A 15359-nucleotide genomic window follows, 5' to 3' on the forward strand; every position below is an offset into this window, starting at 1 on the left:
AGGTGTGCCTGCATGTGGCAGGGGGGGGGGGGGGGGGGGGAAGTAGATGATCTTTCAAGTCCCTTCCAACCCAAACCATTCTGTAATTCTATGACAAGAGGAAATGGTTGCAAGGTGCACCAGTGGAGATTTAGGTTTGAAATCAGGAACAGTTTCATGCCCAACAGGGTTGTCAAGCCCTGGAATAAGCTGTCCAGGGCAGTGGTGAAGTCCCCATCCCTGGAGGAGTTTCAAAGCCATGTAGCTATGGTGCTGAGAGATATGTTTTAGTGGTGGACTTGGCAGTGCTTGGTTAATAGTTGGACTTAATGATCTTAAAGGTCTTTTCCAACCTAAATGATTCTATGGTTTATTTCTTCTTTTTTGCCCCTCAAGACTGGAGTCTAGGTTGACTGCTCTGTATGTCCCCACAGTCTTCTCCATCCCCTTCATGATGATGGAGGCTGCAGTTGGTGGTATCCAGTCTTCTGAAATATCCTATTGTGAAGAAACAGGAACAGGTGAAACAGACTGAGTTTGGTAGCTGGGATGGATGCCAAAGATTTCTTTCACAAGTTCCTCTGAGCCTGGCGACCAGATGATGTCCCTCACTGATGTGCATATCCATAATCAAAACATCACCTTGGACCTGTGTCCTGCTTCATTTTAATGTTCTTGCTTTTGATGTGTAAATTGCCAAATCTGTGATAATCTCATGAACATCTGCAGCAACAGCAAACTGGCTCCTTTACCCTTGTGTTAGATGTGGTTAGTGTCTCCACACCCACCTTCCCTTTGACTCTCCACATACTGCAGGATGGGAGCAAAACCACACCTCCTGACTCTGGATGTGGAACTCAAAGTCATTGCCCACAATAAGATTTATAAAACAACCTCTGCACTGAAGTGGCACCTCTAAGCATCACCTGGATGTCTTCTCCCAGCGAGCACAGCTAAGCCTGGAGAGCACCATCATCCAATGTCACACTGAAGCTTCATTTGAAAAGGCAAAAGTGACTGATTCTTCCCATGGTGGAGGAGAGAAGACTCGGCTGTCTGTGCCTAAATTCCTGGACTACAGGAGCCCTGATCTTCTTCCTCCAGCCCAGGAAAGACAGGTACCAGTGTGGAAAGAGAGATATGACCTTACAGAATCTTGGAATCCTTGAGGTTGGAAAAGACCTCTAAGATCATCAGTTCCAGCCATCAACCCAACACCACCATGCCCACTAAACCATGTCTTGAACTGTCTACGTACTTTTTAAACACCTCCAGTGATGGTGACTCCACTGTCTCCTTGGGCAGCCTGCTCCAATGCCTGACCACTCTTTCATTGAAGAAAGTTTTCCTAATATCCAACCTAAACCTCCCCTATGACAACTTGAGGCCATTTCTTCTCACCATATCACTTGTTCCTTGGGAGAAGAGACCAGTCCCCACCTCACTACCACCTCCTTTCAGGTAGTTGTAGAGAGAAAACTGGTCTCCCTTCAGCCTACTTTTCACAAGGCTGAACAACCCCAATTTCCTCAGCTGCTCCTCACAAGGCTTTCTCTCCAGACCTTTGACTAACTTTACTGCTCTTTTCTGGACACACACCAGCACCTCAATGTCCTTCTTGGAGTGAGGGGCCCAATGAGCAGACTGACAGATAACTTATTTTCACCCCAACCAAGAGGGGCAGCTCTACTGCTCTGAAATAAGATCTGGATGAGAGTTACTCTCCCTCCTTCGCTCTACCCATTGCCATCCCCTCCATGCCACCAGCCTCAGCTTGTCCCAACCCTTGACTTGTTTTCTCTCTGATAGCTTGTCTCAGCTACCAGGTTTTTGCCCTCTCACATTCAGTGAAACTGATAAATTACTCCTTCCTTCACTTCTTGTGCCAGCTTGCCTGGTGGTAAGGATAGTGATAGGTTTTTCCTGCAGCCCAACTGTCCTGGAGTTGTTTGAAAGCACTCAATGAATTGTCTTCCTTCTGTGCAGGGTATTCATGGAGCATGTGTTCAGAAAAGCAGGATGCAGCACACCCACCCCAGACCTGACTGATGCTGCCAGCCCCTGCCTTTAGCAGCTGGAAGGTCTTTTCCTTTCCCTTGGTTTAAAAATGTTTCCCTTCTCCTCCATCATGGTTTTTCTTCCTTGTGCTTGCCTTTGGAGAGACAAAACTAACAGTGTGTGCTGTTTAATATCTTAATCAATATGTTCTTTGATATCTTCCTCAGTGTTATAGATAGTGAGAATGAGTGCACCTTCAGCAAGTTTGCAGAGAACACCAAGCAGCATGTGGTGTGGTTCACACATCAGGGGAGTAGGATCCATCCAGAGAGACCTGGACAAGATGAGAAGTGAGCCCACATGAACTTCATGAGCTTAGTGAAGGCCAAGTGCAAGGTTGGGTTGGGGCAACCTCCAGTATCAACACAGGCTGCAGATGAAGGGCTGGAGAGCAGCCCTGTGGAGAAGGACCTGGGACTGACGGTGGGTGAAAAGCTGGACATGAACCAGCACTATGTGCTGCCAGCCCAGAGCCAGCCCTGTCCTGGGCTGATCCCCAGCAGTGTGGGCAGTAGGTGGAGGGAGGGGATTCTGCCCTTCTGTTGCACTCTGCTGAGACCTCACCTGCAGTGCTGGGGCCAGCTCTGGAGTCTCTGCACAGCGGAGACATAGACCTGCTGAAGTGAGGCCAGAGGAGGCCACAACAATGCTGGGAGGGCTGGAAGCCCTCTGCTGGGAGGTCAGGCTGAGAGAGGTTGTGTTTTTCAGCCTGGAGAAGAGAAGGCTCCAAGGAGACCTTCTGATGGCCTTTTACTACTTAAGGGGGTCCATAGGAGAGACAAGGATAGGCTTTTTATGTTGTGTCACATGCTGTGACAGGACAAAGGGGTGATTGTTTGAAACTAGTAGAAGGAGATTTAAACTAGAGAGAAGGGGGAACATTTTGACACTGAGGGTGATGAGACATTGGCCCAGGGTGCCCAGAGAGGCAGTAGATACCCCATCCCTGGAAACATCAGTCAGCCTTGGGCATAGCTTGCCAGTATACTTAGATCAATGAGTATCAGCCTCTTCTTATCTCTACTGTTTAAAATGTTTAAAGCCAGACACTGGGCTTCAGAGTTCACAGTAAAATATCTGAAGCTGGTGAGTCATCTTTGACTGATTGTCTTCTTTGGAAACCGGTCACTTTGTGATCCAGGCAGAGTAAAACATCTCAAAAGCATTCATCCTTCCACATGTGCAAACAAAACACAGCAAACACTTCCAGGGCAATGCTTCAGACAAACTGAAGATTTCATTGGGCCATCAAATACAACATCTCATCCAACAACAGCAACAACAACAAAAAGAATTAACGAAACAAACCAAGAGCTCAACAACCCTTGAATTGTTTGGATGAGCTCTGGTTTCCCTCAGAACACAGCTGAGCTGGTGATGCTGCCAACTCTTCCTTTCTATTTTTTCAGGGGCTGTGACCAAGAAGCTTGGGGCTGTTTGTGTTTGTCTCTGGCTGCCTGGCTTTCTTCCTCTGTGTAGACAACCCCAAGCCTCCTACAGAGCTTTTCTGTCCCCCCTCAGCTGCAGCTCTTGTGGGGAGAGGAGCGAGCAGAGAGCTTGGAGTGCAAAGCCAAGCAAAGCTCAGCACAATCCATCGTTTCTTTGCCAAGGAGGTGGTTTTGTAGAAGCCATCTCACAATCTCTAAGTGACTGGGGTTGGCAGCAGCTATGTGGGTCCTGGGAAGAAAAAGAAAAAAAAAAGAGAGAGAAAAGGGGGAAATAGATATGAGGACATCTTTTCCAGCTGGACCAGGTCCATGAGGAGGTAATGTGTGGGCAATTCCTAGCACAGTACTCACCATGCTGTCCCCTCTTGCCTTCTCCTTGATGTCTCCCCAGTGCTTCCCTGCTGCTGCCTTTCCTCTCTCAGCCATACTTGCTCCTCTCTTCCTTTTCATAGTCTGGAATCATAGAATCACTTGGGTTTAGAAAAGGCATTTGAAGATGACACCTTTTCCCCAAGCTCAGCCAGAGCTGGGCAATAGTCATGGAATGGTTTCAGTTGGAAGGGACCTTAAACACCATCTAGTTCCACACTTCCTGCCGTGGGCAGAGACATCTTCCACTGGACTATGATGTTCAAAGCCCCATCCCACCTGGCTTTGAACACTTCCAGTGATGGAGTATCCACAGCTTCTCTGGGCAAGGATGTTCATTTCAAAATGTGGTATTCAAAGAGCCAGAGAATAAACCTTTATTTAGAATAAACCAAACCAGGTTGGAAGAGACCTTCAAGATCATCGTGTCCAACCCATCAACCAATCCAACCCACCCAAACAGCTAACCCATGGCACCAAGCACCCCATCAAGTCTCCTCCTGAACACCTCCAATGATGGCGACTTCACCACCTCCTTGGGCAGCCCATTCCAATGGGCAATCACTCTTTCTGTATAGAACTTCTTCCTAACATCCAACCTGAACCTCCCCTGGTGCAGCCTGAGACTGTGTCCTCTTGTTCTGGTACTGGCTGCCTGGGAGAAGAGACCAACATCTGCCTGTCTACAACCTCCCTTCAGGTAGTTGTAGAGAGTGATAAGGTCACCCCTGAGTCTCCTCTTTTCCAGGCTGAGCAATCCCAGCTCCCTCAGTCTTTCCTCATAGGGCTTGTGTTCCAAACCCCTCACCGGAGGGGTGTATTAGACACAAATCTGTCTGGTTTGGTGCAACACTGAAGCAATACTGGAGCAGGAAATTTGATCATGGCCTTTTAAGATTTGTTTGGGACACAACACATCTGTAACAGTGAGTTTAGGGATGCAAATGGCAACCCCCTCGTTGGTGGGTTGGGAGATCAATGGTTTGATCAAATGCTGCTCATTAGGGTCTTGAAAGGTGCTGCATAAAAGATCGTCTTTAAGTCCACTTGAAAGCTGCAGCCAACATAACATGCCATCAGCCTACTGCAACAATAAGTTACCTCACCATGAATGTGTACTTCCAGAATCTTGGATCTGTGTCAGCTTTTCTCTTCATCCCAGGTGCACACTGAGGATGTTGCCTTTGAGAATTGCCCTCCTCTGTCGGTGTTGTGTCACTGCATTCAGGATTTATGGGCACAAAAATCCTTTGAATAGCAGTTGAAGATCCCTTTTCCCACCCCAAAGCTTGCTGAAGCTTCTGATCTTCCAGTGGTGCTGCAGAACCATCTGGCCAACAAATGTAGTAGAGGGTTGATCAGAAGTTTTTCCTCACTGAGGCAGGAGGAACATCCAAAATACTGCTCAAAATTAGCTTTGCCTCTGCCTACATGTTTATGGCTTATGTGTGCTAACTAATTTGCTGTGAACAGAAGACACTGAAGATTCTCCTCCGTGCTGACCTAACTATGGAGCTGCTACCTGTGCTTCAGGCAGGGTGGCTTGTTATTTCTCACAACACTTTGAAACTCTCAGACAAAACTATGTCTTCAAGGATCTCTTCAGAGTTGTAATGAGCTGAAGCCTGAACATATCAGAAGGGTTTTCTTTTATGTGTTTTCTTAGGTGACTTGAATGTCTGGGGACACTTAGGATTCAAGTAGGCTTAGGAAATCGATGAGAGTTCAGCACCTAACTTATTTAGACTCTCTTGAAATTCTCAGGAGAAGCTCAGCCACAAAGCATGACTCTTTGAAAGCAGCAATTATCCCAGAGCAACACCCTTTTATTTCAACCAACAATGCCAACACGGGGAGCTTTTCCTAACCCATCAGAGTCCACATGCAAAGATGTAAGAGATACTGGCTAGGACACCCAGGAATGGCACTCCATAGCTGCTTTGCTTGCTGCTGACTCCATTCACATTGCATAATGGCTTCTCACAGCATGAAACCCTCGGGTAGGTTTGGTTTTGTTGCTGATTTTTTGCTGGACATGTTGGAGAACACATCTTAGAAATGACATATTTAGTCTTGTTGGGTTCTAAAGCAGAAGTGGGAGGGGGAAAGAAAAAAGAGTAGAATGTAAGAATCATTGTTAAAATGTTCCCATGGCTGAATCTGCACCAGTGAATAAAAGAAGGCCAGGTAGTACTTCTCAGCACAAATATGTTTTCTGCTCATGACTGGCAACACTTTGGGCATGCCTACACTAGCAGAATATGGTGCTGATCTTCTCTGGCCTTCATGTTTTATCTGTCCCTAAAGTGGACTTAGCATGTATGGGTGCCTTTCAGCGCAAGCTGCCTGAAGTTACGCTCAGGTTGAGTCAATGCCCACCAGGGTGGTTTCCCTACAGCATAAAACCAGGGAGGATGTGTTGTATAACCTCAGATTTGGTCTGAGAGCACACAGAAATGTAGGATGGTTTGGGTCAGAAGGGATCTTAAAGGTCATCTAGTCTAACCCTGCTGTCATATACAGGGAAACCTTCCAGTAGAACAGGTTGCTCAAAGCCCCATCTAACCTAGCTTTGAACACTTCCAATGACAGGGCATCCCCAGCTTCTCCAGGCAAACTTGGGAAGGGTGGTCACAGTGAAGAATGTCTTCCTAATATCTAACCTAAATCTTCCCTCTTTCAGTTTAAAGCCATCACCCCTTGTCTTATCACTGTACTCCCTGATCAAGAGTCCCTCTCCAACTTTCATGTAGGCCCTCTTGAAGTACTGGAAGGCTTCTGTAAGGACTCCCATGGAAGTGCTTGAGGTTGCAGAGCCCCAAGGACAAGAGGGAGTCAGCTCATGGGGCAATTGTGGACAAATATTTTTGAAAGCAACTTTGGAAGTGAATATTTCCATAGCAGGAACTGGGTGGAGTGGTCAGCAGAAAGGTGAGGGGAACTTCTCATGAAGCCATGCACACAGCACCAGGCTTGAGGTCACTTTCTTTCAGTCCCTTATGTACCTTGAGCAGTTCCCCGAATCCTAGTAGTGATAATGATCTGGGACTCCAAGATCCTGAGTTGGGGCAATCTTCATTGTCAGTATAGGCTGGGAGATGATAGAGAGCAGCCCCTGTGGATAAGGACCTGGGGGTACTGGTGGATGAAAAGCTGGACATGAGCCAACAATATGCACTTGCAGCCCAAAAGGCCAATCTGATCCTGGGCTGCATCTAAAGAGGCATGGTCAGCAGGTTAAGAAAGGTGATTTCCATCCTCTACGCTGCTCTGGTGAGACCTCACCTGGAATAATGTGTCCAGCTCTAGAGTCCTCAAAACAAGAAAGACATGGACTTGATGGAGATGGTCCAGAGGAGGGACACAAAAATGGTCAGAAGGCTGAAGCACCTCTCTCAGGAGGACAGGCTGAGAGCGTTAGGGTTGTTCAGCCTGGAGAAGAGAAGGCTCTGGGAAGATCTTATAGCAGCCTACCAGTACCTGAAAGGGGCCTACAAGAAAGCTGGAGAGGGACTGTTTACAAGGACAGGTAGCACTTAGACAAGGGACAATGGTTTTAAACGAGAGCAGACTAGATTTAGATTGGACATTAGGAGGAAGTTCTTTACTGTGGGGGTGGTGAGACACTGGAACAGGCTGCCTAGGGAGGTGGTAGAGGCCCCATGGCTGGAGACATTCCAGATCAGGCTTGATGGGGCTCTGAGAAACCTGATCTATTGGGGGACGTCTCTGCATACTGCAAGGAGGGGTTGGACTAGATGACCCTTTAAAGGCCCTTTCCAACCCAAACCATTCCATGATTCTATGATCCTACAACCACAAGGTCAGTGGCTCCTCACAGCTGGTGATGGGGGATTAATTTTGCCATGGGTGGTCACATCTGGGATGAAAGCCCAGTCCTGGGGCCTGCTCTTCTGCAGCAGAATTGAGGTGATGTTCCCAAACGTACTTGTTTCGATGTGCTTGAGAATGGTCATACAGTATTTGTCTTCCTTTTCACACATGGAAATGGTCAAACAGTCCTTGTTGGACTCTTCTTCTTGGCACACATAGCACATAAATGGGTAAGCTGGAGGGGAAAAAAAGAAAAGTACATTATACAGAATCATGGAATCGTTTCATTTGGAAGAGACCTCTAAGATCATTGAGTCCAACCATCAGCCTAAGACTCCCATGGCCATTAAATAATGACCCAAAGTGCCATGTCCACACATTTCTTGAACACCTGCAGGGACAGTGACTCTATTACCTCCCTGGGCAGCCTGTTCCAATGCCTGACCACTCTTTCAGTTAAGAAATTTTTCCTTATATCCAACCTAAACCTCCCCTGGTGCAACTTGAGAACATTTCCTCTCCTAGGAAGAAGAGACCATCTCCACTTCACTACAACCTCCTTTCAAGGAGTTGTGCAGAACAATGAGGTCTGTCCTCAGCCTCCTTTTCTTCAGACTAAACAACCCCAGTTCCCACAGCTGCTCCTCACCAGACCCTTTACCAGCTTCTTTGCCCGTCTCTGGACACACTGCAGCACCTGAGTGCCTTTCTTATAGTGAGCACCCAAAACTGAAAACAATATTCAATATGTGGCCTCACCAGTGCCCAGTAGAGGGAAATAATCACTTCTCTAATCCTCCTGGCCACAGCATTCCTGATCCAGGCCAGGATGCTGTTGGCCCTCTTGGCCACCTGGGTACATTTCTGGCTCATGTTAAACTGGCTGTCAACCAGTGCCCCCAGGTCCTTTTCTAGCAGGCAACTTTTCAGCCACTGTTTTCCCAGCCTGGAGCATTCATGGGGTTGTTGTGACCCATATGGTTTGGGAGCCATGATATCTACAGTCCAGGTGTCTTCTTCTTAGCTGCAGCCTGGTGAATGCTTGTGTGTGAATGACCAGTGACATTCTCTATCCCTTGACCCATGGCAGCGATGGTAAATCCTTCTCTGTCTTCTGCATCTCAGACAGCAAAGTGTTATTGATCTGTTTGCAATCTCCAGCAGCAGGAGATGTGAGTGGAATGCAAGGATTTGGGGTCTTTTATGATGGAGATTATTACTGAGCAATAGCTTCTCTGTCCTGAGAGCTCTGCCACATGAACTGCCAATTACTGCTCAGTTGTTTCTCCCGGCGAAACCCAAGCAAGGCTTCCCAGGGAGAACTTGAGGATGCCTGGAGCATTTTGAGGAGGTGGACAATGCTCAGTGTCCTACTTGTCTTTCATCTGGCTCAGCAACTGCTGTCACATATCCTTTCATGTGGTCAAATGCAAATAACTGAACTGACCTAACCTCAGTCCTAGGAAGTCTGGCAAGAGTAGTCAGATGTTCTGTTGAACTTCTGCATTCTACTGTAAGGCAGAGAATAAATGAGAAGTCTTAACCAAAAGTATGTTTTAAGTGATGAGTGGAGGTTTGTTGGGATATGTGTAAGACAGACAAAGGTGACTAGCAGGAAGGACAACCTGTGATGAGCTGTCTTATCTGTCAGAAATGGACATGCTTGACCTCAAATCCAGAAACTGTTAGGACAAACCCCTGAAGACCCTATTTAAAGTGATGATGAAAATGAAGAAGGGCCAAAACACAATCTGGATGAGAAACCACACCAAAACCTCATCAGAACATTCCCCAGCAAGGCAGATTAATTGATTTCTAGGTTTTATGGTGGTGGTTTTGTTCTGAGCTTGTGAAATCAGCCAGAGAATGTGAGTTTGTGTGTAAGAGGGAGAGGAGTTGCTTTAAAAACAGTTTTGGAGAGGGAAGCAAACAGAGTGCAGAACACTTCCTAAGTTGCTGTCCTGAGGACAGTCTGTTAGTGTGGAAAGTGCTGAAGGCAACCAGACCACATGGGCATGTGACTGCAGGTTTTCCTGATAAGAAGCTGGCAGCAAGAAAGCAGAAGGGCAGTTGTAGGTCAGAGAGACCATTACATGAGAAGATCCTGATAGAAGAGGAAGGGAAGGAAAACAGTGTGATGGAGGTTGGAAGAGGCCTCTAGGGATCATCCAGTCCAATCCCCCTGCTAAAGCAGGGTTACTCACAGCAGGGTGCCTGGGGTTGCAATGTCCAGGTGGGTCTGGAATCTCTGCACAGAAGGAGGCTCCACAACCTCTCTGGGCAGCCTGCTGCAGGGCTCCAGCACCTTCACAGCAAAGAAATTTTTCCTCATATTCAGATGGAACCTCCTCTCTTCCAGGCACTTTAGCCTGGAAAAGACTGAGATCTCAGTGCTGATCAGTATCTAAAAGATGAGGGTCAAGAGTATAGGGCCAGACTCTTTTCAGTGCCCAGTGGCAGCACAAAGAGCAATGGGCACATGCTAGAACCCAGGAGGTTCTACCTGAATATAAAGAAAAGCCCATCTGGACATTATAACCCTGGGCAACCTGCTCTTGATGGCCCTACTTTAGCAGAAGGATTGGACCAGATGATCTCCAGAGGTCCCTCTGAACCCTCACCATGCTGGGATTCTGTAAAACATGGGGTGAGGAAGAAGTGGTCGAGTTTCAGTGAAGGAGCACAGTGTTAGCAGCAGGAGTCAACCGTGTCACATGGCAGCGATGGAAACAAACGTCACCCAAGGGAGCACAGGCAGCAATGTCATGTGCAAGATATGCTAAGTGGCCTTTCCACTCTGGCAAGACCTCAGCTGGAACACTGATGATCAAATCTGTATGCGGCACTTCAAAAAGTATGCAAAGCATTTGGAGAGAGACCAGAGGAGGTGGAGGAGAAATGGTCAGAGGTCTTGAAAATATATATGACCTTGTGAAAAAAAGGTTGGAAGCATCAAGGTTGTTTATTAAAAGTGATGAGGAAAGGCACAGAAATCTTCTTTGTAGAAGCAAGAAGGAGTTGCAGAGAAGAAATTAATAAACTGGTCTGTACACATCCTATGGCAAAACCACAGGAGAACTGCACAAAAAGAGGTGTTAAGGGATATTAAGACTGACTTTGTACAAGTATGAGCATCTGAGCAGTTCCAGGCTGTGGGATCTTCTCTGTTGAAAACTTTGAAGGACATATTAGATGAACATCTGTCTGGTTTGGTCCAATATTGGATCAGGGAAATGGATCATGACCTTTTAAGATTTGTTTGGGAGATAATATATCTGTAATGGTGAGTGCAGGGATGCAAGTGGCAGCAAGACCCTCTTCAGTGGGCTAAGAGATCAACAGCTTGATCAGAAGTTGCTCATTAGGGCCTTCAAAGGCGCTGCATAAAAACTTGTCCTTAAGCCCATTTGGAAACTGAACCCAACATAAAATGTCATCAGCCTACCATGACAATAAATTATCCCACCATGAATGTGTACTTCCAGAATCTTGGATCTCTATCAGCTTTCCTCTTCATCCCAGGTAACACTGAGCATGTTGTCTTTGGGAATTGCTCTCCTCTATCTGGGTTGTGTTGCTGCCTTTGAAGGGCCCTTACCCCACCCCAAAACTTGCTGAAGCTTCTGACCTTCCGGCAGTGCTGCAGAGCCATCTGCCCAACAAACACCAAAGTCAGGGGTTGATAAATCAGAGAGCACAAATTAATCACATGCCTCTTTCTCAACCCCTCTAGATAAGTATCATAGTTTCTGGGAAACCACCAGGTGTGGGGGAAATATTGGCAATCTGGTCATTACTACTACGAGCAAATAGCGATGGGGTAACACACACGTATCAGCCCCAGAAGGAGGACACACATCCTTCAGACTTCCCCTTGGGAGAAGGATGCCTTTAGCATGACATGTGCACAGAAAAGCTCTTTCACTTTGCCTCCAATTTCATCTACAGGAATTCTCCTTACTGCATCTCCTAGGAAGGAGGACACATGGGAAGAGAATAACCCCCAGCACCAGTGCAGGTGAGGGGGTGACCTGCTGGAAAGCAGCTCTGTAGAGAAGGACCTGGGAGTGCTGGTGGGGAGCAAGTTGCCCATGAGCCAGCAATGTGCCTTCATGGCCAAGAAGGCAAATGGTCTCGTGGGGTGTGTGAAAAAGAATGTGGCCAGCAGATGGAGGAAGGTTCTCCTGCCCTTCCACTGTGCCCTAGTGAGGCCACATCTGAATCCAGTTCTGGGCTCTCCAGTTCAAGAAAGGCAGGGAGCTACTGGAGAGAATTCAGCAGAGGCTACAAATCAGCTGAGAGGCCTGGAGCATCTCTGTAAAGAGGAAAGGCTGAGAGCCTTGGGGCTGTTTAACCTGAGAACAACAGCCTGAGAGGGGATCTGATCAATGCATATAAATATCTAAAGGGTAGAGGCCATGAGGATGAAGCTGGGCTCTTTTCAGTGGTGTGTGGCTGCAGGAAAAGGGACAACAAGCACAGACTAGAACACAGGAGGTATCGCTTAAGGAAAACACCTTGACTTTGAGGGTGCTGGAGCCTTTGAACAGGTTTCCCAGAGAGATCGTGGAGTCTCCTTCTCTGGAGAGATTCCAAACCATGTTCCTATGCAACCTGTTCTAGGTGAACCTGCTTTAGCAGGAAGGTTGGACTGGGTGATCTCAAGAGGTTCCTTCCAACCCCCACCATTCTGTGACTGTGGAAGCACGTGGCTTGCTACAATGGAGGAAGCAGGAGTACAGAAAAGTCTGTAACATAACACACACCCACATTTTGTTACACTTTCTGGCACTTCCAACTTGCCTTACTGGAGGCAATTCCATAGACCACTGCATGGAATTAACCTGACATTGGTCACCATAGAGTTAGAGCTCTGTCACTCAGTACTGCCCCGGGCAAGAAGAATCTATTTATCAGGCTCTGATTTCAGCATCAAATCCTTAATCAAGGTGCAAAAGGAAGTTGGTTGCAGCACAGCTGCAGCGTTGGAATCCTGCAAAACTGGGGACAGCCTTGGAAATCTTGTCCACAAGACAAGTTTTCCTCCTCTCCTCTATAAGCCTTATCATAACTACTTAGCAACATTAGAGGCTCACCTTGCTCCACACAAAGAACAGCAGCCAACAAGGTGACAAGGGTAGTCTTCATCTCCTCCAGGTGCTCTCCACTGGACTGGGGAGATGTTTGCAGGACAGGTTATATACCTTTTGTGTGACAGCAGTTTTACAGGTTCCAGCTGGCTCGCGGGTGGACATGAAAGCAACCCAAGGGTGTGTAATGTACATGTGGGAGTTCTCCATTGCTGGAGCCCAAGGAACGGGCTGGCACCTGGGGGGAAAGTCCTTTTAGCAACACACTTCTTGCTCTTCCGGTCATATGAGTGATGGGGAAGGAGGACCTGCTCTCATCTGCTCTAAGCTTCTTCCTTTCCTTCCTCCTAGCAGAAGGAGCAGCTGAACTGATGAAATGGCAGAGCCTGGAGGCATGAGGAGATGCTCGCAGCAGAGCGTTTGATCCCTTTGGATAGTCAGGCATGGTTCATATCATTCATTTTCTTTAACTGCTCCATAGAAGCAGAAGGTCAGATTCTCAACTACCCTACACTGGGTTATCTAAAGAGAAAAAAAAAAAATCATCAGTGTATTTTGCACTAAATTAAATTAGCTAATTATTAATTAAACTAATTTCCCTCAGATTTTCATGTCAGCCTTTATGTCTCTATCAGTTTTCTATTACCTGTAGTTAATCCTCTCCTCTCTTGACTGTGACTTCAGGACATGGTTTAGTGGGCATGGTGGTATTGAGTTGATGGTTAAGCTTGGTGACCTTAGAGGTCTTTTCCAAACTTAATGACTCTGTGGTTCTGTTCTATTATCCTCAAATACTTTATGCACATTTTATTTCAACAAGTTTTGCTTCTCTTTCAGGGTTTTTTTGAGGGTCTGCTTTTCTCCATACCCAACAGTATCTGGAAATCAGACCTCCTTTCACACCACCACAAACTGACATCCTGGAATTGCTGCTCTACTTTGAAACAAGTCCTCTCTCAAACTGTCTCTTTTTCAATCTCTCCTCTTCAATCAATCCTTTTTCTTCTATTCCTCTGTGTTGCTCTTCTCCAGATTTCTTTAAATCTCTTTCTGACATTTGGGGGAATAGACACCAATACAAGATGCATCTTGGAAGAGCTCAAGCTGCCATCTCAGCAGAGCTTCTTCCAGAATGAAGATTAGTCCTGGACACCAGGCAGCAGAATAGGCAGAAGGGAAAAATAGCCAAACCCTGCTTTTGCTGGCAGTTCTGGAACCAATCTGTTCCAGTAGCACAGGGGCAAGTTGAAGGCCTCTATATCATATTGTTCCTCAGGAGTCAGTGCTGCATTCATTCTTGTTCAACACCTTCATCAATGACCAGGATGAAGGAACAGAGTGTACCTTCAGCAGGTTTTATAGTGATACAGGACTGGGAGGAGTGGCTGACACCCCATCAGGTTGTGCTGCCATTCAGTGAGACCTGGACAGGTGAGGGGTGACCTGCTGGAAAGTAGCTTTCTGGGGAAAGACCTGGGAGTGCTGGTGGACAAGAAGTTCACCTTGAGCCAGAAATGTGCTCTTGTGGCCAAGAAGGCCAGTGGTCTCCTGGAGTGCATTAAGAATAGTGTGACAAGCAGGTCAAAGGAAGTTCTCCCCCTCTACTCTGCCCTAGTGAGGACACAGCTGGAATGCTGTGTCCAGTTCTAGATTTTCCAGTTAAATGGGAAAGAGGAACTACTGGAGAGAGTCCAATGAGGCTATGAAGATACTGAGGGGCCTGGAGCATCTCTGTGAGGAGGAAAGGCTAAGAGCCCTGGGGCTGTTTAGCCTGGAGAAAAGCAGCCTGAGAAGGAATCTTCTCAATATGAATCAGTAGCTAAAGGGCATGGGACAAGAGAATGAGGGCAGACTCTTTTCAGTGGTGCCCAGTGACAGCACAAAGGGAAACTGGCACAAACTGGAACCCGGGAAATTCTACCTAAATGTAATAAAGAACTTCTTTCCTGTGAGGGTGCCAGAGCACTGGACCAGTCCACCCAGAGAGGTTGTAAGTCTCCTTCTCTGGGGAGCTTCTGAACCCACCTGGACATTGTGATCCTCAACAACCTGCTGTGGGTGACCTTGCTTTAGTAAGGGAGTGGACTGAATGACCTCCAGAGGTCCCTTCCAACCCCCACCATGCTGGGATTCTGTGATTAAGAGGTGGTTAGCTCGAAGTAGCTATCAGTAAGGTGGTTTTGGCCATTTCTAATATGAATCATTCCCACACTGGACGATTTCCTTATCCACATGAGTTTCTGATGCCTCTTCTGACCCTCCTCAAGCTGCTCCTAGCATGACATCATCAGGTGGTGAATTCCAGAGTTGTTCAACCCCAGTGTCAGAACAGACATCCTTGCTGCTGTTCACGAGGTCAGCAGGGGACATGCTGGTGATGATCAAATCAAACCTTCCGCTTTGCAGAGGGCAATTTTGTTTACCGCCCAAGTGTGTTATAAACAGTAATTAGTGGGTGGATCCTCTCAGTGGTGTTTTGCAATGAGGGTAAAAGGAGTCACTAATTTTTTCCTCTCTTTTTTTTTTTTTGATGCTATTAATTATCTCATTGACTTCAGGAGAGGTTTCTATTGGATATTAG

General features: G+C 46.9%; 1 protein-coding gene across 2 annotated transcripts; it reads right to left on the reverse strand.

The window, feature by feature from the left end:
• Positions 1 to 3288: 3288 nt before the first annotated feature.
• On the reverse strand, positions 3289 to 12997 carry LOC137453707 (lymphocyte antigen 6E-like). Of its 2 annotated transcripts, XM_068163180.1 has the most exons (5): positions 12785 to 12997; positions 7804 to 7923; positions 4961 to 5184; positions 3837 to 3938; positions 3289 to 3714 (listed from the first exon to the last, which is right to left on the reverse strand). In XM_068163180.1, the coding sequence occupies exons 1-5, from the start codon at positions 12834 to 12836 to the stop codon at positions 3619 to 3621; spliced, it is 594 nt and encodes a 197-aa protein (XP_068019281.1). In that variant the 5' UTR covers positions 12837 to 12997; the 3' UTR covers positions 3289 to 3618. The 2 variants fall into 2 exon arrangements, with proteins under 2 accessions (XP_068019281.1, XP_068019282.1); XM_068163181.1 differs by lacking the exons at positions 3289 to 3714; positions 3837 to 3938; positions 4961 to 5184 and adding an exon at positions 5546 to 5937.
• Positions 12998 to 15359: the final 2362 nt, after the last annotated feature.

Source organism: Melanerpes formicivorus, unplaced genomic scaffold, assembly GCF_026170545.1.
Source record: "Melanerpes formicivorus ecotype bairdi unplaced genomic scaffold, bMelFor1.0.p_v2 SCAF_71, whole genome shotgun sequence".
Lineage (NCBI taxonomy): Eukaryota > Metazoa > Chordata > Aves > Piciformes > Picidae > Melanerpes > Melanerpes formicivorus.

Bases quoted from the DNA above. Each gene is read 5' to 3' on its own strand.
- LOC137453707 (XM_068163180.1), bottom strand. From the start codon at position 12,836: ATGAAGACTACCCTTGTCACCTTGTTGGCTGCTGTTCTTTGTGTGGAG. The intron at 7,924-12,784 runs GTGAGCCTCTAA...TTTCCCCTCCAG, and splicing joins TGTTCTTTGTGTGGAGCAAG to CTTACCCATTTATGTGCTAT. The intron at 3,715-3,836 runs GTGAGTACTGTG...TTTTCTTCCCAG, and splicing joins AGGCAAGAGGGGACAGCATG to GACCCACATAGCTGCTGCCA.